Genomic DNA, 24737 nt, shown 5'->3' with positions numbered 1-24737 from the left:
GCACCAGCTTTCACTTGTCACCATCAGCAAATGAATCCAGGTGAAAAATGTGACTCGGGGCTCCAGCTGGGAGCAGTCAGCACAGTTTGGTGAAGGCAATAGGGCTACAAGGATTTACATTAGCCAAGGATCTGACCTATACCTGGTATAATGGTTGTCTGATTGCAAAGAGGTTCGTGTCACTTAAACAGAAGAACTTCTCCGATTTTGCTTTGCTGTTTCAGTTTTTCACAACTAAGAGTTCTTTTTTTGCTCCTACAGCCTATGTGCTACAAGCCCACATGCCTGTAAAGGAATAGCACATAGCCACTTGGGAAATGACACTATGTTCATAAGAAAGATTTAATCTCTATGATCTACAATGTAGCTTTGCTAAACAGTGAGCAAGAAGTATCTTTTAAATTTTAAATTTCTGCATTTTGATAGCTACTTGCTATCAAAATGTTTCTGTTTATAGTTACTTCCAGGCATGTAAGTTCATTTGTTGTAAAACACCTTGAAGTTTCTACATTGGTCTTGTATAAAGGCCCATCTCTAATCACAACTCCCACTATAGCAGCTTTCCTTAAGCCTAGGAGAATATGGAAACACCTGTAAAATTTGCTTTAAGTACTTTCTTCAACAGTTGATCTCTTACAGACCACCCCTTCTCAGCCAGGGTTGCAGGATGAGGCCCGAAGAGCGAACGCAGTTGCTTTTTGGTCTGGTAGCACATTTTCTGTACAACAGGCAACACATGATAGTCTTCAGACCTAAATCTTGGAAAATAACGCTTGATGTCTTCGTATCAGTGTCCTGCCAATTTCTTCTACTCTCCGGCATCCTGAAGGAGAAGTTACGTATCAGTTGAAAGCTTTTTCTTTTTCTGTCTCATAGAAATACACATTCTATCAGATTAAATCCACCCTTAGTGAGCGATGATTTGGCGCAACTTTTCTATGGATTTATTGCTCTCCTTCTGAAAAACTCTCTCACTTGTTTCCACTTAGTCTGCTCAGCTCCCCATCTATAAGACAGGGATAACAAGTCCTTTTCCCATCTCTCCATAGCCTAATTGGTTTATATCGCAAACATTTCCATCTCCCTTCTGCAGGTTACTACAGCATCTTGCCCTGGGCAAATGGAAGCTGTGAGGAGCTGCGAGACAGGTGGTTATTTGTGAGAAGGAAATACTGATGTCTGACCTGTCAGTGCCATTGCCAGGCGAAACTCTTCCTTCAGCATCTGGAGAACTTCTTTTGCTCCTTCTTCACCCTGGGAGGTTAGGAGACAATATGTACTATTACATGTGCATATATAATACAGACAGGTATACATATGCCAACCAAGTTCAAGGCACAACCGTTAACTCCTGGGTACTTGACATAACAAATTTTGGATTAGATTGTCTGGATACACACAGATGCCACCACACATGTGCTATGTACACAGATATACATGCATACGCTAAGCCTAAACAGCGAGTCTAGGTATCTAAAAACAAGAATTTGAGCTTCTTCTGACTTACTTGATAAACCAAGCCCCAGATGAGAGGTCTTCCAATGAATACAGCTTTGGCACCGAGAGCTAACGCTTTGAGAACGTCTGTGCCTTTTCTTACACCACCATCTAGGAACACCTCCACCTTCCCCTCCACAGCCTCGACAATTTCAGGCAGGACATCAATCTAAAAGAGTGAAACCAGGAATACAGCTCATCTGCTTTTGTAACCCCGTTTCTTTTTTGAATGAGTTCTTATGTACAGGATGCAGGCTTTAAAGAAGCTAAACGAGCATTTGCATGCCTGACCGCATACACAAATAACACAGCTTTGTATTGAAAAACAGCAGTGACTTAGCATGTTAGCAGATATATACAAAGGTCAAATTTATTTGGAGAGTCACATAAATGGAATGAGGATCAGGAGGGTCACTCCAAATGGCCATCTGATCCCATGACATATATCTGACACAAGCCAGGATCGGGTACTTCTGAAGAATATAAGAAACAGCGAGCAGAGAGGAGGGCTTTCCTTGATCTTACCCCCCAAACTTCCTCTGTTCACTAGTTTGGGGATGAAATCAAATTGCTGTCACTTTTTAAATAATCACCTTCACCTTCTTGTTTAAATTTATTACTCATTTATATACACTAAGGGCCAGCTAGAATTCAGAGGCAGGCATTGAACCTATAGACATGGAGTAAGAGGAAGGTGTGCCCCGAGGAATTTAGAGTTGGCTGAAACATTTTGATATATTTTTCCTTTCTAAAATGCATCTTGATCACAGGAATCATTGTAGAGGAAACTTCTTCATATAAGAAAAAATTAGCGTGTATGTTACTTTCACCAAGCTCTACTTATCCCCTACACCAGTGATAAAGATAAGGGGGAAAAGGATTTGTACTGTTCCCAAGTTACAAGTAACCAGGGAGTTAAGTAACATGTTCACACCATGAAGAGGTCCCAATGAAGAGATGAGTCTCCTGAATTCAAGCCTCAAGCATTAATTACAGGGCAACCATTTCTATAATGCCTAAATAGTTCCTATTCATGAAAAAAATCAAGAAAAAAAAAAAAAAAGAACTGGAAGCCAAGTACTAAGGAGACTGGAAGAGACCGGAAAGCGCGGTAGTAAGACAAAAGGCATACAAATTCATGTCTTTCAAATACGGATGTAATTCATTTCCTTTCTAATGGATAAAAAATGACTAGGAGATGGGGAAAAATCTTGAAAGTGCAGTTTGTTTTTAGATTTGGATTAAAATTTTCTTGAAGTTTGGCACTTGCTGTGATTTTTTCCCCTCCCTTTGGTTTTGCTCTATTGCCAAATATATTTTGGATCTTTTTCGATATACAGAGACCACTTTCTACATCCTGACAAACTGTACCAACACTAAAGTGCTATAATAACTAAAGTATGATGCAAACCATAATTAAAACATAGATTTCCTCAATGTATAACACACAAGAGATATTAACCAGCTTGGGTTCAGTTCACGCTCTGAAAACCCATGGAATTAAAGCAAATTATTATGTTTCTAAACCAGAAACATTTAGCATGACCCACTACAGATATTTACATTATGAAAAATAGTTCTTTGCATGATGAAACCCAGCGAACACACCAGCTTTAATAGTGCCTTCTCTGCGCTGTGGTGTTGCAAAGGAATAAGTCATAACAAGTAGTTTGCAAGTTTGATTTCTGTTCTACTGCAGTTGGCAAAAAAATTAATTCATAATTCTTGAGCTTTCTAATTTCTCAAAACCGATGGTTTTAATATCCTCATACGTTCTCCCTGTTGGATTACCTCACACACAGATTTGCCCAAGATTTTCAAATACTGTCAGCGAAACTGGGGAATACGTTCTCAAAAGGTAACAAGTAAAGATGACAAAAGTTGAAGAAAAAAAATCCATTTCAGAAGTATCAGGCACTCACACCACACTCTGAAAATTTAGTTATCCTTAAGGTATCTAGAACTGAAAAGCTACCAACTCTCCAACAGCATTTCAGGCTTGAAAAAGAAAAAATCTCAGTACCTCTTTTGGAGCTGGAAAAGTCCTGACATCGGGGGGTCTTTTTCCCCCCAGCCCCAGGAGCACCTGGAGACAGGCAAGAGCATCTCACAGGACAACACCTCAACTTCATTAACCATTTAGAAAATAATTTCTGCTGGTGTTTGCCTCCTCAATGCAGGGCTTGGCTGGTGAAGAACCAAGTAGATAAGACCTGACATGCAAAACACCCCACAGCGAAAAAGGGCTTTGCTGTCCCATTCACCTTTCAGAAAAAAAATCATGGAAAACAGGATTTTTTTTCATCAAAGACCCATCAGGAATCCTGAAACAGTCACAACTGAGATTTGATTCTCCTCCTTTTCATTCCCTTTTTACTTGTGCAGCTTTCCCACACCAAATGAAGGAGGATTAGTGATGACTGGAATTTTGGGGGTTTTCCTTCAACCTGAACAGATACTTTTTCATTTTCCTTTCCTTGTTTCTTTTTTGCTGGCTGGGAACTTCTCAAATCCCTTTTCATCTTTGGAAAAAGGCACGGGGCAGCACGACAAGGAAAAGGAAAAAGGAAAAAACTGTAATTTAACCACTCTGTACCTTTTCCAAAGGTGAAAATGTTTGAAAGGAGAAAAAGGGAAAGTTTCATTCTGCCTTTAGCTGTTCTGTAACTCCGTAATTTTTTAAAAGTCTCTGAAGAATATTAAAAGGGAAAAAAAATCTCCAGTACAACCTTCCATGAACTGCAAGTGGCAACACAGGGTTTTCAAAAAAGGATGAGAAAGGAGAAATTCAAGAGGAGGCTGGAAAAAAATTCTTAAAACTTTCCAATTTCTAAAACTTTAACTGACAATAATAGACTACTGCAAATTGCTCTTCTGGATTTCCACGCAGTGTGCTGCAGCCAAGGACAGGGTGCCCAGGTAGCTTGAAGAAACAGCCGCATGTAAACCCTCCCATGTTTTTTTGTTTTATCTGATCAAGGGGAGGCTAATTCAGAGCATGACGTGACATAGATAAGTGGAGAGAGATTACTGCTCATAACACACATATTTCCAGGTTCTTCCTCCGGCTGTCGTGTTCAGAGAAAGCAAAAAAGCCAAAAGGCAGAGAAAACCAGAGACTTCTGGGGCATATTAGCACCAGTACTTACAGTGGCAGGGACCCCATCGAGCTGCCGTGCTCCGTGATTTGACACCAAGATACCATTTAACCCGATCTTTACAGCTTCTTTGGCATCATCAGCTAGAGAAAAACAAACAGACAAAACCATACCACAAGATATACCCTTCCGTAACTGAGAGCTTATTGGCACCGTGATGAGGGAAATGTCGGCATCAGTAAAAAGCATTGCCGCTAATGCAAAGCCACCTTAGGGCTTCATCCTGACAAAGCCTCATCTCAACACAGAAAAAAAGTTTTATCTTTAATCAAAAGACCAGAAAAATCATTTGAAATGTTGGAGTAGGACATTTCATCGGTTTGGATTAGCAGCCACTTTGGTCACTAGCGTTTATTTTCTCTACTGTGTCCCAGCGCTCATCACTACAAAATTACTTTGCCAAATGATTTTCTCCAAGCCAAAATTATCGGCATAATTACAGTAATAATCCGTACTTAGTGAAACCATGTCAGTGTGCTCAGTGCCCTTCTGACAGAACAGAAATCAAGCTTTCCTTTAAGCAGTGTACACCTCGGAGCAGAGTTAGAGGCACAATGAACAGGGCAAGTTCAACCTCCCTGGCTGCATCTGATTTCAGACACAATTGATGTGCTGCCAGACGATCAGCTGCCCGGTTTTGTGACCAGCGGCTCTGGTCACAACCTACAGAATATTGAGGTAGAGACACTCTACAGCACAGCCAAACTGACAGCTCCAGGGACTTCTTTAAGCCACTGCTTCTGTGAGTGTCTTAGTTGCTGAGTTCCAACCCATGCATGAGGAATAGAAGGTTCTTTCCCTTTGATTGTTTTTGGCTCCGTTTTCGCAAATCTTCCTTACTTAGATTAATTAAAAAGTAATGTGATTCTACGCAATTTTACAGGAGTTTCCTCAGCAGGAGTACTTTTCCTTCCCCCATGGGAAGCGGCAGAGCTACGTACCCCTGAGGATTCCTTTGGCGACGATGGGCAGTGAGGTCAGCCCTCGAAGCCATTTGATGTCCTCCCAGTTGATGCTCGCATCAATCGCCTCGGCTACGTACACCGCCAGTCCGCTATCTTCTCCGAAGTCTTTCCCTGAGGAGAACGCCAGGTCGCTGCTCGAAAAGTTTTTTAACCTAAAATGACAAAAGACAGAGGAAAATAGTCTGAGAAAGATTAATTGCAGCCATGAATCAGCCCCCAACATGAGTGTTCAATGTACCTGTGTTAAATCTTTGCTGGGCTGCAGGGCAGGAGCAAAAAAAGCCCATCCCAGGTGTGTCTGATCACAGTCCTCAGCAAGCCAAAACCTTTGGCCGGCAAAGCATTTGATAACATTGGTGCAAGTTTCTCCGGCCCAAAGCAACAGCCCTAGAGCTTTCAAAAGAAATAAAGTCCAAAATCTAAAGGTTCAGCACCAAATCTACGATCAGGAGGAAAACCCAGCAGTAATTTAGGCTCAAGCATCTGTCCTCCCATAAACCTCCTGTGTGACTTTGGGCATCGCACTCAGCCACTCCTTGTACCTCAGTTTCCCCACCATAAAGTAGGAACAACAGTATCTGCCAGGAGCACTGTGAGGATAAATGCACCAGATGCATTTTGTTTCTTTGTTTTTTCCAAATTCGGGATATTCAGCTGCTGGGGGGAACAGGGGATTGGGTAGGTCAGAGGGAGAAGGAAGAAGGGAAATTTTGTTAAGCTCCACAAGTTAGATGGATCTACATGAAGCCTTGCAGAGAATTCAGAATTTTCATCTGTCCAACAAAACCACCATCCAGTCTTTTCTGTATGTTTCGCTGTAAAACGTAGGGTGAAAACAAATGAAGTTCATCTGAAAACATTAGCTATTATTTGCTCATCAGCACCAAATCAATCTCACCAGTTCTAGAAACTGAAAGAAATGACAGCCCCAGCACCAAGGAGTTCCCAGCCTTACTAGACAAAGCAGGAGAAGGGGAAAGGAGGGGAAAATAGAGAAATTCAGGCTGAATTAGAAAGCCGAAGCAGCTCCAAGCGCTCACAAGCACTAAGCCACCATCAGCAACACCAGCACCACCAAGGACACCCATGGCCCACACCAGCCTGATCGCTCAGTTCTTTGGAAACTGTCTCGTTCCACATTGCACTATTTTATACTCGTATTTCACATTTTTGGGAAACGCGCTTTTTTTTTTTCCATGGAAACTGGCTAGCTTCAGTGCTGATTTCATGCCTGCAACAAGCAGCATTTCACATGTTTTTTTTTCTGTTCAGCTCCAGGCCCAGAAGAAAATGAGAAAGCAACAGGGTCTCAGCAAGATCCAGCTTTTCAGCTGTTGGTTTGCAGAGGGTGGGGTACCCAGAGAAAAACAGAACCTCGGATAAGATTATATAAATAACTGTTGTTTTTCTTGGCCTGTGAAATGCAGATCAACACTTGAATGAATGTTGCCTTACATACATTTCTGAGCACAATGGCACCTTGTTGTTGCTTTGAAACTTTGTTGAAATCCTGAAGCCAAGAAAAAGTTATCACATAACTGAGCAGAGCCCCACGCTAGGAGAATTTCACCACCAACTATGCAACAAAACACTGTCCGAGTGTCATTCTGAAATCTGAAGTGATTAATTTAAACCCTTAAAGATTATTCCAACTTCATATTATTTCGTACGGTTTACTCAAAATGTTGTTACGGTTCGGTCAGTTGGGGTCAAAGTGTTTCAGAAATGCTTTAACGCTTTCCTCAAATATTGTGGGGTTATTTGACTCACATTCAGAAACTCTAACCCCAGGCCTTAAAATTATCCTGCCCCTAAAAAAAAGCTATTTAAAGATTTTTATATATATATTTTTAGGTAAAATGACAGTGTGTATGAATAATGTTTTGTCTATGGCAGGATTACTATATGGAGCATATTTTAACGTTAGATTTCTCAGGCATTTTTTGTTTTCTGGTGCTTTCCTCGTAGATTGTACTTTAATACAAAAATCACAAGCAGATTTCAGGTTGCTCTGTCAGCCTTCATCATATCATCTATTAGCTTCAAATACAGGCACATGGGGTACATCCAACACCCCAACCTGTGGCGAGTTTTTTGCCAGCGAGGTGAAGAATCAGATTCATTGCACAGTCCCCTGGCTTACCTTCAAATTGAATATTATATTTCTTGCCACATACATGCTACATACGGTGTGGACATAGCATAACATAACTGCCTTAAGAGACATAGGAAGAACGCTTCACATCCATTGATAAAATTCAAAACTAGCTTTCACTCAGAACTCAAATTGAAGTTAATCCACTTCAAAATACATTCAGCTATCCTTTATTTTTTTTTCTTTCCATTTGTTGTTCATTTGCATGCTCTGAGCAAACACAGTAGTCTTAATAGATGCTGTGGCAGACTGTGGTCACTACTGAGATCTACCTGCAAGATTCTCGCAGGATTTTTCGCTCCACTTTGCAAATCCAAGTCCTGGATACCCCATCCACTAAATACTCTTCCAGCCAGGCGTTGGCTGCCAACACTGTGCCAGTACTTCAGCATGTGTTTATTGGGGTGGGCTTTACAGTCCCCCAGTTTATATTTGCAAAAGGCCAGTGAAATCAGTGGCCTTACACCACTGCTGGATAACTCTGTTGAAATTAAATTCTCCATCAGCCCTGAAGTGGAGAGGAACTAGAATTAGTGCTGAAGTCAATCACGAGGCTACAAATGCTTCTGAGATACAGAAAATGTCCCAAAACACACATGGGGGTGGAAATTACCCTCATGGAGAATTTAAAAAGACTGATACCCATGTGTTTCTGCATTTGAGGAAAAGAAGAGTTGAAGTTGCTTGGAAAGGAGCTACATGGTTGGTAGCAACACAGCCCTGGACCCAATGCAGTGTCACAGGATAACGTCAGTTAGAGGGGACCATGACATCAGTTGAAAGGGACTTGCGTCCGCTTAGTCCAGGCCCTGTCCATAGCACAGCCAGCTGTGCAGTTCAAAGTCAGAGTAGGTTGCACAGGGCTGTGCCCCGCTGAGTTTAAGACATCCAAGGATATATTGATAGACGTACAAAGAAATGCCCCGTCTAACTTTGTCAGTCTGCAGCCTCGTGTTGCCTGGCACACAGCATCTTTTGCAGCCTGCAAACAGCCAAGAAAACTTGTTTTTGACCCAAAGCAGACCACAGTGAGAGAGAGTGCTCAGCTCCCCAGTGTTATCACCCAGAGCAGCATGTGGCACCTGGAAAAAATTCCTTGTGCCAGAGACAAATTTCCCCCACAGGACCCCACAGCGACCACGGCACCACCACGCGTCCGCCCCATGTCCCACCGGCGGGCACCTACCTGAGGTGTGGAGGAAGCCGGAACTTGTTGCGCATGTCATCGACGCGCCTGCCGAGGAACGGCGTGTCCACCGTCACGAAGATGCCTTTGTAACCTGCTCTCTCCGCACGCCTCACGAGGGATTCGGTGACCTCCCGGTCCTTGTAGATGTAAAGCTGCAGCCAGTGAAGGCCAGTTCGAGCTGCTTCAGCCACTTCTTCGATGGAAGAGGTGGCCCAGGAGCTCAGCATCATCCCTGTCCCCATTGCCTGGCAGGCTGGAGGAACACAAGGTTTTCTTTGAGACTATCCAAAACTCTGAAGAGGAGCACTTGGCTCACGAAAAGTCTGTCAGTGCACATAATTTCACACTGCCTTTCCTCGGTGTTAACACATTTTCAGCCTTCCAGGGAAGGCTACGTTAATAGAGAGTAGTTACTAACAGCGGTGTGCTGCTGCAAGAGCTCTCTGGCTTCTTCTCTGTGTTTATATGCAAATTTCTGTTCACTGCTGTCTGCACGCTCTTTGGGATGATCCCTGTTCTAATATTGGAAAGAAAATACACTATAATTGAACTAAGCCTAACCCATATCAGTAATTCTTTATCCTATGGGGAGCTTGTTTATAAACCCCTAGTGTCTGGCTGCCACTTGTCAGAAACTTGGGCACGTAGGTTTAAGGACATGGACAGTTTTAAATGATGTAAAAAAAAAAAAAAAATAAAAAATATATATATATATATGCATTTAAGGCTTTTAATTTTTTGAACACTGCCACATTGCTGCAGATTAATGTTTTGGGTCTGTCATTCTCAATGACGCTCTTCAGTCCTCCTCACCACTGCCACACGTGCTCTCCTGACCATTTTGTTCGTGGCATTTTGGCTGCTTTCTCCCATCCCCAAAATGTTCACTAGCATTAAAATTTAATTTCTTGAAATGCTCTTCTAGTAAATACCTGTTGTTGTCCCTACAGAGTATTTCGGGGCATAATAAAAGAGAAGGATACAGTCCAGCAGACAAACTCATTTAAAGACTTGAGGGGGAAGCTTCATTATTATTTGCTGCTTTGCTGAAAGTGGCAGAAGTAGAGCGACCCCACGTCTGTTGTGTGATCCCACACATAAAGCTTCACGCTTCAGGCAATAAAATGTAGAAGTTCTGATCTCACTGAGAGCGGGAGAAACACATCCCAAGCAGCATCTCCCATCCAGAATACCTCAAAAGTAAATATAATACAAAGACAAGCAGGTACAACTGACACGTGGTCTCCAGAGTCTCTGCTGAGCCCAAAGGGATTGATGCTCGTGCCTTGTGTGTTTTGATCCCTCCTCTTTTACCTCCAAAAGCGCTCAAGTGAAATCACTGCCAAGGTGTGGGCAGCCCCAAGGTTAAATGTCATGGAATGATCCCCGACGGGCTCTGGCAGCCGGAGGCTCCGTCCCGGCTGCCTCCCCAGGGTCATTTCCAACCCAGGCTGCACTACAAACCAGCTAACCTCATACAATTATATTTTTATGAATCTATCACTTATTCTTTTTGGAGTAACCTGTCGCTTAATGTAAAAAAAGGCCAACACACTGTAAAACAGAAAAATATTATATAAAGCTTTATGTTTCTCGGTCTACCGCAGTATGCATATTTTTCATGTAAATGGACCTCTGTTTCAAAACGTCATCTCCAGCCCATCGAGGAATTAAAAAGTGGTCTTTATGACAACATTTTATTAAATAAGGATTACAAGTCTCTTAGAGTGGAAACTTATGAACAGCTTATTCAAACAAATTGGTTACACCCTCCCAGGGCCACCAGGCAACTTTCAGTCAGTGGAAATACAGTAACAATGAACCAAAAGTCTCTACATTGTAACTGTTTCATTCCTGCCCTTAAAATGACTAAAAAAAGCTTCCTCTCACAGATTAAGTACCTAGAAATGAGCTACTTCTGAAGAATATATGCGTGCTGAATGCCTAATGTCCTGTTAAAACCAGCTGTGGTGGGTTCTTGCAAATCCCATAATAAGTCATTTACCATAAGTGATGCTATAGAAATGAGGATCTGCATTCCAGTCACTGTGTCAAATACAAGTTCGTGAATGAGATGGAAGTTTGCAAACCCTGCAATTTCAAAACCCTCAGATCAGATAAGGGAAAAAATGTAAATGTTATGGTTTCAATCTGCCTTTAGGTATCCATTTATTTCTATTCTTTCTTTTATTCTCAGCTCTGCCTCCACAGCCCTAAGGATACAAGAGGAGTTGCAAAAGCAAAAGCTAAAACAGAAACTGCACAATAAAACATACTCGGTGAATGGAAGATTTAAGACATTAAATAATACCATGTTCTTTCAACTTCTGTGCATACATGGCAAGAGAGAAGATGCTGCTTTAATCTTATTTAAGATTAGATTTAATCAGTTTGCTTAAATCAGATTTCAACTATCCCAAACTGGGTTTTGGCGTTTTCATGAAAGTATACTCACAAAATTCCTCTCGCCTTTCCTGTAAAGTTAATAATTGTCTGATAAAGTACGAGGTCAACACACATAATTTGGATCTGGATGCTCAAATTCAAAGTTCATGCACACACCATTTTTCAAAGTTTTAGAGATTCCAAGTTCCCGTTTTAGTGAATCTGTGATTTATCTTGAACATTTTAAAGCTTATTTTGTCAACTTTCAGAAACACATGATACATACTCCAGAAGCATTGCCAGGTTCCTTTTTTTCTTACCTCAAGTCAGGCTAAAAATACACTCCCACTTCTTGCACATTTAGCTGAAGAAAACAGAAGCAATTCATTTCCTCCAACAACTATATTTTACACTTCAATTTTGGGGTGCTGCAAATATTATTCTTACAAATCTGTACTGCATCCATATTCCCATGGGACGCTGTTGTGGCAACATGCGACATTTGCCAGAGTTTAAACATGGGATTTTTGTAAACCAGCCTTTCCTCCTGCCATTTCAGATTGCTTTTAGGCCTTTTTTTTTTTTTTTCCAGGTCTTCTTTCAATCCTCAGCCTTGCCCAAAGCACATATTTACCTTTGTACACATTGCTGGATCCCATTAGGGTCAATGACAGCGCAGCAAGCACGGCAGTAGCCACACACAGGAGGCTGGGGAAGTTTTCGATATCAGGACAAAAAAGCTTTGAGTTAATTGTATTCTACTTTGTTTCAGGGCCAAATGCAACTGGAATTGGGACATGGTGGGGTGTTTGGGAAAGGGGAGCTCCAAGGCTGCCTCCGTTTCTCAGCCTCACTGCTCCCTGCTTGTAGTTCACCCAAGGAAGCCCCAAGCAAGGATATGTCTTCTTACCAGGGAACACAAACCTCAATAAAAACGGGGGTTTCCTCATTCTTGGGGAATTCAACTGAAGTATTTTACATAGCAACAAATCAAGGCTGACCATTGAGCAGGACCAACTTGGGAAGTCCATGGGAGAACAGAGCGATGTCATTTTTTTACCCCTTTTTTCATCCCGAAACTTCAGAGTCTCTTTCCCACCTCTGCTGGGACATCACTTCGTTAAGGGATTTGGGACAGGTATGGAGCTTGTCCCTGTGGACAACCCAGAGGCAACACACATTGGGCAGGACACAGTTTAAGCATATTTTGTCAGGGTTACTTTGTTTGTGAATGGGAACTTTGTTACTTTTCTCTAGCTGTGCAAATTCCCATTGTTTCCGTTTTAGGGGCACCTCCAAAGCACAACAGCCAAACTGCCCCTCACTGTGGTCATTTTTCCCTGAAGCCACCAGTGAATCCACTGTCCCTAAGTTAAGGGCCAGAGGACATTGCTTGGGATCAACGTGATGTCCTTTTGGCACCATGATGTTTCTCCAGAGAAGCAGCTGTGTCCTTGGAGCTGCATCTCCTAAGAAACCGAGTTGTTTAAAGTACTTAACGTGACTCTCTTGATGAAACACACTTGGCTGAGAAATCCCCTGCCCAGCTTTACCTCACTTACCCCTCACAAACCACTGCGTGCGAGTTGTGCCTACGATCTTTTTGTTGACACAAGGCATTTTATCATCTGTGCAGGAAAGCTGGAGGCAGCAGGGAAAATCCACGTGGCCAAAAATGGATCCGGCTGCTCTAGGAGAGCTGTTGCGTCAGTCTGCCTGCGGACACTCGCACTAGAAAGTCCCCTCGCCTTGCCGGTCTCAGGAGGAAATCAGGACCAGGTCAGTCAAAGCCATGTTATCCCACATAAATACTGTCCTCTCAATGACTATGGAGTAGCCATACTCCAAAATAAACAATCTTTTTGGAACATTGCATAGGTAACAGGTGAAAGACAGGTAAAAGCTCTGCTGTTAACACCGCGGCTGAGCACAAAAAGCAAAATCTCTCCCCCTCACAGTCATGAGCATGTCGGATGAGCACAAGGAACCTGAATTCAGATGCTCAGGCAGCATCCAAGCAAACAAGAAGCACATTACAAATCTGTTAAGAGCTGAAGGAACAAAGGTGCTCCTCCCTCTCTAGTGAAAATGATAGACCTCCCAGTAGCTAAACTAAACCGGGGGAAAAAACGTTTTTCAGCCAATATTCCTGTTCTCTATTTGGCAAAGCAAACGGTGCAGTCACATCACAGGTGATGGTGAAACCCTCTTGCGTCAGCAGCAACTCAAAAAGTCGTTTCAGAGCAATTACAGAGGGTAAACATAAAAACAGCAGCTCTGAGCAACTAGTTTTCAAAAAATCTGGCCAAGAAAACAGCCTGATTTTCAGCAAGTTGGAGAGAAGTGAGGTATTCTGGGCTAAAACACAAGAGTATAAAGTAATCGGTCAGTAGGAGAGAAATATGTAATTAGTAGCAATATAAATAGAAATCTCAATAAAATAATGCTACGTATCTGTTTATAATCAATTAAGGCTTTAAAAAATTGCTATTTTTTGCTAAGCAGCTGGATGGTGCACAAGATTTTATGTTGGTGAACTTGAAGGTGGGTCCTATTGGCAGGATCATGAGTCCTACTGCACTTCCAGGGAGATGATGTGGGGATCGCATTGATTTGTGAGTGCAGTGGGTAGTCAGGATAGAAAATCAATGTCTTTGCATGGAGGAATAGTGAATATTCTGATGGCCAAGCAGGAAAAAAAATCATGTAGAAAATAATCAGAAAAGTTCTGTTGAAAAGTGTTTAAAGAATAGCCCTTTGTTCTTTAATGGCGGCTAAGATTATTCATCAAATTTGGCAAATATTTTTAGTTCAAGAGGTTGAAATTGGAGTGGGAAGGGCAAGAAAAATTTACCTAAGTCAAAATGTCATGTGTTGATATTTTCAAAATGGAAATGTTTTCTTCTGAGCTAACACTTTTGTTTCAAAACAGACTTATGGCTAAAAGCATTAGCTAGTAGGAAAATGAAATAAAACATTGTGTTTTGGATCAAATTAAAGATTTCAGTTAGTCCAAAACAATTTTCCTCCCAATTTTTCAGTTTCTACTGAACAGAAAATCCATTATTTGGAAAATTGCCACATACACTGATGAACTACAACTAAAGTGCTTGGGAATATACTTGAAGAGAGACCTGGAAAAACTGCCAAGGTCCGTGAAGTTGTTTCAAGGACAAGAGAAATTTCCTAAGAAAGGAAGGACTCCAGGTCCAGGTAGACACGTCAAAGAACACTGAAGATCAACCTTATAACAGCCTATAAAGACAAATTTTAAAAAATTTTCTTTGAAAAGAGTCTAGCTAACAGAAATATAAGTAAATCCAACACCTGGGGTTGAAGCTGTACATATTTTGACTGCAATTACAGCTTATTCTGCTCAGAGTAGAGTCAGTTAACCTTTGGAATAACTTACATTCTGTTGAATGGCCTGTTACCAACAGCTTTTAAAATTACAACAGAATTATTTTTCAAAAAAAGATCCTTTACTAATGAAACAGAATTGTCACTGGCAGTGTGTTTAGGGCAAGCTGCCAGGCATCATTCCCCAAGTACAAAAAGGCAGAGGAAGGGGTTGTTATTGCCACCTGCACCACAACATGCATCGCTTCCTACCCGCTTTAGCTGTAAGTCATGCTTATGAATTATGCCGGGCTTTGCAAAAGCCACAACCCTACAGATCAGGCTTTCTTGGCTTGCGTAAATTGGTGCAGCTGAAGCAAAAGCTGATTTAGAGCAACCAACTATCTGCTCGCTCATGTTTCAGAGTTATCACAGAGTTTAAGACAAGTTGGATGCAGCAAATCCCGACCCCAAATGTCCCAAGTTTAAGGGAACCTTTAAGCCAAATGTACTTTACAGCTAATCCCTGCCAGACGAAAAGCTTGGCACTAAATGCCCCACTCCACCTCTTACAGAGCACAAAACCAAAGCTGTATTATTTTTCTACAAGAAATGCTAACGCAATACATAGGGTGTGATTTTAATTACATTTGCCTTTGAAAGCCATGAAAAATTTACCAACTCCCATGAATATGTTTATTTGACCGCACGTTCAAGCCATTGCCTGTACACCAAGCTTTCCCAGCTTGAAAACCAAAGAACATTAAATGCAATAATCATATGTTAAGGCTTGAAAATATAAGTGTACAAACCCCAGAAAATTCCAAAATTAAGTTATCTACCACAACCATAACTCAGCCGTGGTAGTCGGACTTATTGTACCATTTGGTTCTAGAGATTTATGCCTTAAAACATGCCAGGCCATAGTTTCGGTGGGAATTTTTACTAATGAACATCCTGACTTTTCTGTGTTTCAAATCTTGCTCTTAACATTGTGTAAATGTTTGCACTTAACAGTATAATGCTTCAGAGTTCCCGCCCAGCGTAACCTGGGCCAGAAAGAACCCACAAGAGCTGCCAAAGGACAGGACGGCACCAAGGAGTCCGACCAGCCACCACTTCACAAATTAATTCAAGGTATTCGAGCTCCATCATGTGGAATGTGCCTGTACGTACAAGAGGCAAAACAATCTTCGGCTTCCTAATAAATCTCTTGGGAAGGGGAAAAAATGCATCCCCAAACATACTATAAAATCAGAGAAATTTGCTTTTACAGAGATTGCTGCTGGAGTTGTGCTGCAGCCCATCCCGGTGCACGTTGCATGAGGGACGGGACATTTTAATGGGAATTGAGACCAGATCCCACGGCAGAACAGGTTAGTCTCACTTCACACTTGGATTTTCTGCATTGGTCATGGAAACGCTGTTAGATGAATAGCTCAACCACGCGCGGGATTATTTGTTTATTAGATATTGCCTATTTATTTAGGTTTTGTATCCTTTCTCATTCTACCAGCACTGGAGCATTGAAATACACATCCTAACACTGTTTGTATGCAATAGGCACACCCTGTGACACCTTTCTCAGATTTTGTGTCGCTCTGCAGCACAGAGAGAAGGAGCAAAAAACATTTCACATCTGAATTCCAGCTAACATCCCATTTCTCACAGCCTTTTAGGCTGCAGCTTCCATGCTGGCAACATCTTTGTGCAGCACCTAACCCAGAGAGGCCATTATCTCACTGGCTCCCTGGGATGTGCTCAAAGAGCTCTCTTCAAAGTGAGCGTTTTTCCCAGACAAGCAAAGGATCCTGAATTTCTAGAAACAGTTCTGTAACAGGAAAAACGTTGCCGCGACAATATATATAGTTATATCTATAGAATGTATAGAAAGATGCATAGATAGATGTAGTTTTAAATGTTGTATTTCTCACATATTATTTTCCTCAAAGTTTCCCCATTGTATATTGCATTTCGCATCCCTGTTTTATAGCGAGAACCTGCACAAAACCCAGGCAAACAGTGAAAAACAAAAAGAAACCTGATTACTCTGAACAGCAACTCAAATCCATCTGGGACACAGCCTCAGGAGTAAGAACCCAAGCTGGGCTTCGCAGCAGGCAGGCACAGAGTGCCTCTGTTCCTCCCTCACTCGCTGTGAGTAGGACTTGGCATGGTTTACCCACTTTGCACGGTTTACCTTTAGCAGTCGCCGTCTCTCCGTCAGCGTGGGCCATGCGCTGCATGGCGGTCGCTCCGACGCAGAGCGGCATGCTGATTTTCTGCCCCAAAACGGAGGTTGACAGGTCCATTACTGACACATCCCTCAGCACCCGGGGGTACAGCTTCCATCTGGCACAAACAAGGAGAATAAAAAGCCGGCGTCATCAGGGTTATTTACAGTTCCTAACGGCGAGGAGATTTTCCTGCTGTGAGGAGAAACATGGTGAAAGCTGCGCTGGGGCTGGAGCAGAACTTCATTGCGTGACCCAGAGCTGCAGCAGGACCCTCCAAACACACAAAGCCAGGAGAGAGCAGGAAGGGAGAGAACAAAATCCATGGAGGACAGAAGAAGCAAAGAGCCTTTGAACATTATTGGCTGGTATAATACGAAGAAAAAACAGGAGCTGAAAAATAGTAATGTTTGTGGTGAGTCTCAGGCTCCTTGAAAGTGTTGGGGCAGAACTGGATGACAGAGGGTGTGAGAACAGAAGAAGTTATCAGCCCCCCTCAGTTATTCCTTCTATAGACCAGGGAATAAAAAGGCATGGGATTTTGGGATAAAAGCAGCCTGGCCAGCATGCTTAGGCCTCCCTGTCCCTGAGCTATGGGTCTTTGCAGTGAGAATACACAGAAACGAGCAGTCGCCAGCTGTTGTGCAACATGCGGTCCATGGAACTGGAGCTGTAGGCCCCAGGACAGTCCATCATACTGCGGGGACTCCAGGTTTCCAGGAAAAGACCAAATGCTGGTGCAGGAAAAGACCAAGCAGCACAACTGCTTTCCCAGTAGGTCAAATTATGATCTAGTCCTTGGGTGATATGGCCCAGCATTTGCTCAGCCATTCCTGACCTTGCTTTGCCTTCAACACTTCTGCCAGAAACCACATCAGCCCAGAGCTGGGCTCTACTCTGCACTGGGGTCTTCAGCCTGGGTACAAATGGAAACCAATTCCAAAGCAGAGCAAACTTAAATATACTTCATCTGAAATCACAGTTTAGTATGGTCAAGATGGATATCACATGCTTGCACACACAGAAATTTATCTTTTTCTTTTTTCCCCCACAACAACAGAACAAGATCACAATCCCTTACAGAGTCAACCAGATGACACCACAATATCCAAATCTATCTTAATAGGGTCGCATTCTTGGGCATACCTGTGAAATTGGACTTTTTCTGCCCATCCAGGCGATGTTGCAGCACAGTCACTGTTAGTACAAGCCACAAGAGGGGGTGCAATAGCAGGGGCTGCCTCCCCACATGAGCAAACTGAGCCAACCTGGAGCAGGATACACATCAACCTCTCACTGAGGCATCCCCCTCTCTGAAAGGACTCTGATGGCTATTGAATTTTAATTAAAGAAAATGATTAAAAGCTTAAGCGCTAGTACTGCTGAACCTGCTCAGCATTAGAAAGTGTGAAACTGATATTCTTATTACTAGCAAGACGACAGCAAGCAGAGCCGCTGTTGTTATCCTTAGACTATGCTCCAACAGCAAGTAGTGGTCAGATTGAGCTTGGCTATTAAACTGACAGGTTAGGAAAAAAAAAAACCACACAACAAAATCTCTTCATTTTATAGCGAGATCAAGAGACATTTCCATAAGAAGCCTGGGACAGAGCCAGGACAAGACCTGAATTTCTGCAGCCCTAGAGCACAGAGCCATGCCTGCTCTTCAGGGAGCAGGAGGATGGTTATGATGCTTGGAAGGAGAAGTGTGGTTGTGGGAGTCAGCTGTATAATTTGATGCCAAGACACACACTGCAAGTATGTCCCCTCAGACTTGTTTTCAAGCTATTGTATCGGATTGTTATTTTTCAGGGGAGGATGGGCTGAGGGTGGGACAAGGAAAACATGACTTTTTTTCTCCCCCTTTCTTCCTAATCCTCATTCTGAAGGCTTTCTCTCAGCTCTGAGACACCTCTTCACAGCAAATATAAAGAAAACAAAAATTCTTTAATAAACTTGCTCCTTTTTACAGTCAAACTCAAAAGCCTCCTTCCCATTTTCCTTTATGTATCATCAAATTACTCTGTCCATGAGCTTTTTGGGGTATCACTACATTGGTATTATACTCTTCAAATAAAATCCGAACTTGCTTTGGAAACGTGGGTTCTTTCAGTGTGTGAGTTTGCTGGACACTTGAAATGAGGCATTTTCTGGGCAAGCCATAGGGAAATGCCCTTAGCAACAGCAAGCATAACCCCAGAGCAGTTATTTCCCACTGACAGGAGCGTGCATTCATTAGGCTGCCACAAACCACCTTGCTCTTCCAAGTCTTCGAGTGAAAAAATTTCCTGGATATTTTGTAAAAGACTTGTATATTTTTTTAATTCATCTTCTCCTCATCACCCACATCTTTTCCCAGCCAAGTCCACACTCACGTGCTGCAATCAGCAATTGCAAGTGAGTGCATCTTCCTTCCCAGCTGGAAGAGGAAGATGCCACAGCGAGCACTCCGATTCAGGCAACTTCAGATAAATGCTGTTTTGAAAGAAGGATGAAAGGGAAGCAGGGGGGATTAGCAGGTTTTTTTCCTTTTCCTTCTATGTTTGAAAATTTCAGAATGTAAATTATTGTGCAGTTGGGTAAGAGGGAAGTACTCACTGCTTTCTCCACTCATTTTCAGCTGTGAAAAATGCTGAAATTTTCAAACATTTTGAGACAGCTCTTCTTGTTTCCCTTCCCAGTCCATGCTAAATAAACCCTTCATACCACGTCGCGAGCGGCACGTTTGGGCAAGGGCACGCTGTTCAGACAGTCACCATCCCAACTCCAACCCACTTTGCTGCCTTCATCTCCCCTACAGCTCCACTTCCCATCATAAGAGGCAGGTGCTAGTGCTGTGCAAGGCTGAGCAACAGCTGCTTTGGCTTGAGAGGAAAAAAAAAAAAAAATTAAAAAAATCTTGATTTTCTCTCCCAGGGTGTCTTGCCATCCACACGGCGACTCTTTTTGCAGCACTGTGAATCTGAGGTGAAAGACATTGCAGAAATGTAACCAAATTATTATTGCAAGCATTCCTTTTCTGCCCCCTGTGACTTCACATGCTTGTTTGACCCCAATCACATTCTCAGCCTTGCTTTTTTAACCAACATTTAAATTATATATGTGCCAAATCACTTTAGCACCTAGCTACAATGATACATCTGTAGAAGAATACGTATTGATGCTGTCACTGATAAACAAGCAACTGCTGTTCCTCGTACACGACAACAAAATGCATCTTCCCCAAAGGCTGCCTGGGAGTCAGCGGCAGAACGTGTCACAGCGGCTCAGCAGAAACACGTTTCCTATACACACAGACATCCCCCTGCATTAAAATGCTGAAAGGGGAGATTTCAGATTGATTTCTTGAATGGCATCAAGCTAAAGGCGTCCCGACCTTGTAATAAAATCTATTCTCCATTCAGGCCTCTCGGTAACTTGACAGAGAATTTGACCGGCAGACAGCACGGATGTGGGAAGGACACATGGTGTTCCGGGACGCAGAGCAAACGCAAGGTGAACGCAGTCAGACACCGTAGGGTGTAACGTAGGCTCTGACATCCCAAATCATCTTCTCTGGCCTTAACGCCTCACTTAGGCCCGTGCTGTCTCCACATCATTTGAAAATTATGAATAAAAAATAATTATGCAGCCTTTGCAGGAACACACTGATGGTGAAATGAGAGCTCTGGATTTTCCCTTAATCCCAGTAGAACTGGAAGATAAAGAAGAGTTACTGTACCTGGTGTTAACCTCATCCTAAATACTGGCCTTGCAGACATATTTTATGCTCTGGTATGTGATTACAGCCTAAATTACATTAAGCTCCTGTGCTGTCAAAAGGCCACAACATTCATTTTATAATCTAATGGGTATGGATTGCACTGCTCCAAAAATCTCACAGGTCATTCCAAAGATATTCCAGCCTCTATCGAAACTGCCATTCATTTGCTAGATCTGTCCTTAATAACTATTTATTTCTCCGTAAATGCAACTGTTCAGTTACCAAAAATATTAAGAGCTCAGAGACACCCAACACTGATTTTTCACCAAATAAAATCTATCCCAGCTCACCCAAATAATCTTGCACCACAAAGGTAGTGGCTGACATCAAGGGCCTTTTAGCCACACCACGACCTGGCAAATGTCATTTAGTTGTTTTTTTTTTTTTTTTAATGTCTTAGGCTGTTCAAGGCACTGCTAATTATTCTCTCTTTCAGCTCCAGGCTGCCTGCAAGGTCTGTGGTTTGAACGCCTAAAACTGGAGGGTCTTATTGAAGGTACCACAGAAGGCACCAGGAAAGAGGAGGTGACCCTGAACCCCACAGATGATCAGCCTGATGCAACAAGGTTTTATCAGAGGAACCTGTCCCTGTGGCAGGAGGAAACTTCAGAGCAGAGCTGCTCTTATCTCACCACCAACACCAAAACAGCAAGTGGAAATAACCAGCTTTGTGTTAGTCTGTCTCTGGAGAGATTAGATCCAACTTGTGTTTGGCCATGATTAGCTCTAGCGGTTAGTAGTAAAAAGTTCACTGTTCCTACAGTTTATTGCCTTTGAGCACTTTGAGTGTCCTTTCCTTAACGTCTCATTTTGGTTTTATGAGGGCACATATCATGGCATTAAAAAAAAAAAACACCATAGTAGCAAGCACTACTACATCCCTTCCTGCTTCTATTTACTCCTTGGAGCAGGAGCGGTCCTTTGGCTTGTGTTTGAACGGCATCAAGCACAAGGGGATTTCAAATCCGTGCTGGGGGATTCCACACAGGACTAAGAGATCTGGAATAAGTGCTCACAGTGGAAATTAATTTTCTTCTCCTGACATTAAAAAGCTTTTTTATATGTGTCCCTAAAATTAGGGATCTGAGCTGATTTCTGTGATCTGCCCATTGAGATCCCGTTAATTTAACTACTACTGAGTTTCCTAGAGCCTGACTAAAGCTGCGTGGGGTTTCCGGCTGAATTTCTGATAGCCTGTGGGGAGGTGACTGGAGCAGTAAGTACAATTGCTGCTCTACAGCAGAAAAGCAAAGTGGGGAAGGAGAAAGACTGAAAACAAATTGGAAAAGTCTTGTTTGGGTTTGTTAGACTCAGAGGGATTAAGGACAAAGCCTTTAGAGATTAGCAAAGAGAAGTCTAAGTCAAAACTGGATTATAATAGTTCCCACCATTTACAATAGTGCTGCTGGAGACTCCCCCAAACACAGTTTGGCCACCCAGGACCGAGCTCCAGAGCTGGGATTTATGCAACTCCTGTTTGCACTCACCAGGGAAGGCTGCGTAATTAATTCAGCCTAGGAAAAACAGGCAAGAGGCAAAACAGACTCAGGAGCTAAAATGTACAACCCCACCACAAGAATTCCTTGCCTGCGATATGGCCCAAAATGCAGAAACTACAGTTTCATCAACTGACTAAATATTGGGTTTGTCAGAGCCAAAGAACTCTTTAGAGAATTTAAGTTAACTGCAACTGAAGAAACAAAATGCAGGTAAAGCTAAAAATATAATGGATTTTAGGGACTGCTTTTTGACAGAAATTGTTAGGTGGAGGAGTGAAAGGGGAGAAACAGTTGTTCTGAAAAGGAATTTAGAGTTCTTTTGATAGAAACCAAAAAAGTTTCCGAAAAACCGAGTTTAGTTCACACAGAAAAGAATCTAATATTGCACCACATATAATAATAAAGCAGAATGTACATCCCTCAACTCCCACCCCAGCCTTAAATCATCCTCCTACCTTGAAAATGCTGCTACGTTATCTGCCAGTGTTTCCTCGTCATCTGCTCCGGATCGGTAATAATCATACACTGATTTGGGGAGAAATTTTTTAGCATACTCTTCAAAATCAGCAATGCAAACTGGTTTTCCAGACATGTTTGCAGATCTCATGGGGCTAGTTTATTCCTGCTTCCCTCTTGTTTAAGCTCTGTATTTTGGTCTGTAAATCATTAATACAGGATCTCATCAGGACTGGACTTAACTACGTACCAAAAAAAATGCACCAACTTCTTGTATCATATTGGACTTCAGCACTTTGTTTGATTTCATGTGGTCAAGGCCAACCTAGAACATAAAAAGATTAATCAGCAAGGAGGGAACTTAAAATTTTACAAATATAACTTGTTTGCAATAGGTATATGGTATTTGTTTGACAGGGAAAACTCACAAGTATATCACATGTGTATAAACCTCAGTTTTCTGGCTGTGCATATTTCTATTATTAATGTCACTTTATTAACTGCAGATTTGGGGGAGAAGGGAAAAAAAAAAATTCAATTCCTTAATTGGAAAGAAATCCCCTATAGTGCAAGATGGGTCACAGGAGCAAAGCAGCCTACGCCATGCTCACCGCACACCTCTCTGGTGCAAGCAAACCAGAAAGCTCCTGTTTTGCTCAGTTTATTTGTGGTGCACTGAAAGAAATGCAGTACAAGAGAAACGCAGCCGTGCCTCTCTCCCTTCAGGAATTTTGGGCTTCAAGTAACTTCATTTTTTCATTCTTCAGCAAGACTGAAGAACTCTGATAACATCAAGTTAAATATACATCTATCTCTCTGAAAAACCACAGCCATCTTCCTTGCTGCTGGCTTATAAATAACAGCTAGGAACAAAATATTCTGCAAAGAGCAAGAAAAGAAATGGTTGAGATTCACAGGAGATTGTCAAACATCTTTGGAGGGCTGTGTCAGAAGGACGGTGCAGCTGGAAGCTCGGACATGATGGCACCAGGAGATTTGCAGCTCTAAGCGCTTTCACAAATGAGCCCATCTCAGATTAAGATGCACAGGGTGTGTGGGGGGTCGTTTTTCAAGCCAGTCAGAATATTAATGGGAGGAATTACTGGAAATGAATATCAATATACATAAAATTCCACCATGAGGTATTTATCACACATCCATGTCAGATACAATTAAGTGCAAACTGGTTTAACATTGACATTTCCCTGTGCTTCCAGCACAAAACTGGGGCCACGTCTGCTTTCATTTATTTAAAGCTTGCATCGCCTGTGCTAAAAACAGGTATTTATCCTAGAGCATGAGACGGTCAGTATTGCACCAGAGCTAAACATTTTAATATGCGCAGCTGAATTCAACCTTAATGAATTCAAAAGCTTTTAGTGGTGGAAAGTTGCACAAAAATTGCTGAAGATAACAGCTTGGTTTCACCACCGGTGTCCCCTCTCACCTTTTATTTATAATGTCTATATTCACTTAAAGAAAAAGAGTTAAACTTCAAAACACTTCCCACCTTGATCTTTCTCTCCAGTTACACGTTCATTTGCCATATTCACATGAATTGTGCTTTTACTTTACTGGCCATTATTTGCCACTCGTGCTACAAGTTCCTCTTCCCTCCGCTATCACGAGGTTGCTCCAAGTAATCGTCTCCTTGTTTTAATGAATCTCTGGATGAGAGGTTTCCTCTGGCCGCTAACGAGACTGTCTGAACTTTCACCTTGAAGCAAAAGAACAGCATCTGACCTAAAAGCAAAGAGTTTGCCCAAGCAGCCACAGCAAACCTCACTAAGTCAAGGCACAATTCAATTGAAACGTTCAGATGTGATTACAGCAGAGGAAAAAAAGAGGGAGGAAAAAACCAAATATACAATCAGGGTAGTGTTAACATCCTCTCCCATATCTACTGTTTCTCACTTGTTCCTTTGGCAGGTCACCAGGGAATTGGCACCGAAGAACAGTGTCGCGCAACTGCGGCTCAGCTGAACCAGGCGCTGCGGAGGAAACGCTGCATTTTATTTCAAAAAGAGGTATCGCAGATTCCATAACAAAAACGCCACAGAGGGTTATTAAACATGGAGATAACAGCTTCTGGCTTAG

At 42.3% G+C, this 24737-nt stretch overlaps 1 protein-coding gene across 1 annotated transcript; it reads right to left on the bottom strand.

Annotated features, from left to right (window-relative positions):
• Window positions 1–752: 752 nt before the first annotated feature.
• Window positions 753–22776, bottom strand: HAO1 (hydroxyacid oxidase 1). Its single transcript, XM_065632119.1, has 8 exons — window positions 22640–22776; window positions 16889–17040; window positions 8962–9217; window positions 5597–5772; window positions 4647–4738; window positions 1508–1666; window positions 1185–1254; window positions 753–823 (listed from the first exon to the last, which is right to left on the bottom strand). Exons 1-8 carry the CDS (start codon window positions 22774–22776, stop codon window positions 753–755), a joined length of 1113 nt encoding a protein of 370 aa, XP_065488191.1.
• Window positions 22777–24737: the final 1961 nt, after the last annotated feature.

Source organism: Caloenas nicobarica, chromosome 3, assembly GCF_036013445.1.
Source record: "Caloenas nicobarica isolate bCalNic1 chromosome 3, bCalNic1.hap1, whole genome shotgun sequence".
Classification (NCBI taxonomy): domain Eukaryota; kingdom Metazoa; phylum Chordata; class Aves; order Columbiformes; family Columbidae; genus Caloenas; species Caloenas nicobarica.
Note: the sequence above shows the minus strand (reverse complement) of the source record. Positions and strands in the feature narration are given on the sequence as shown.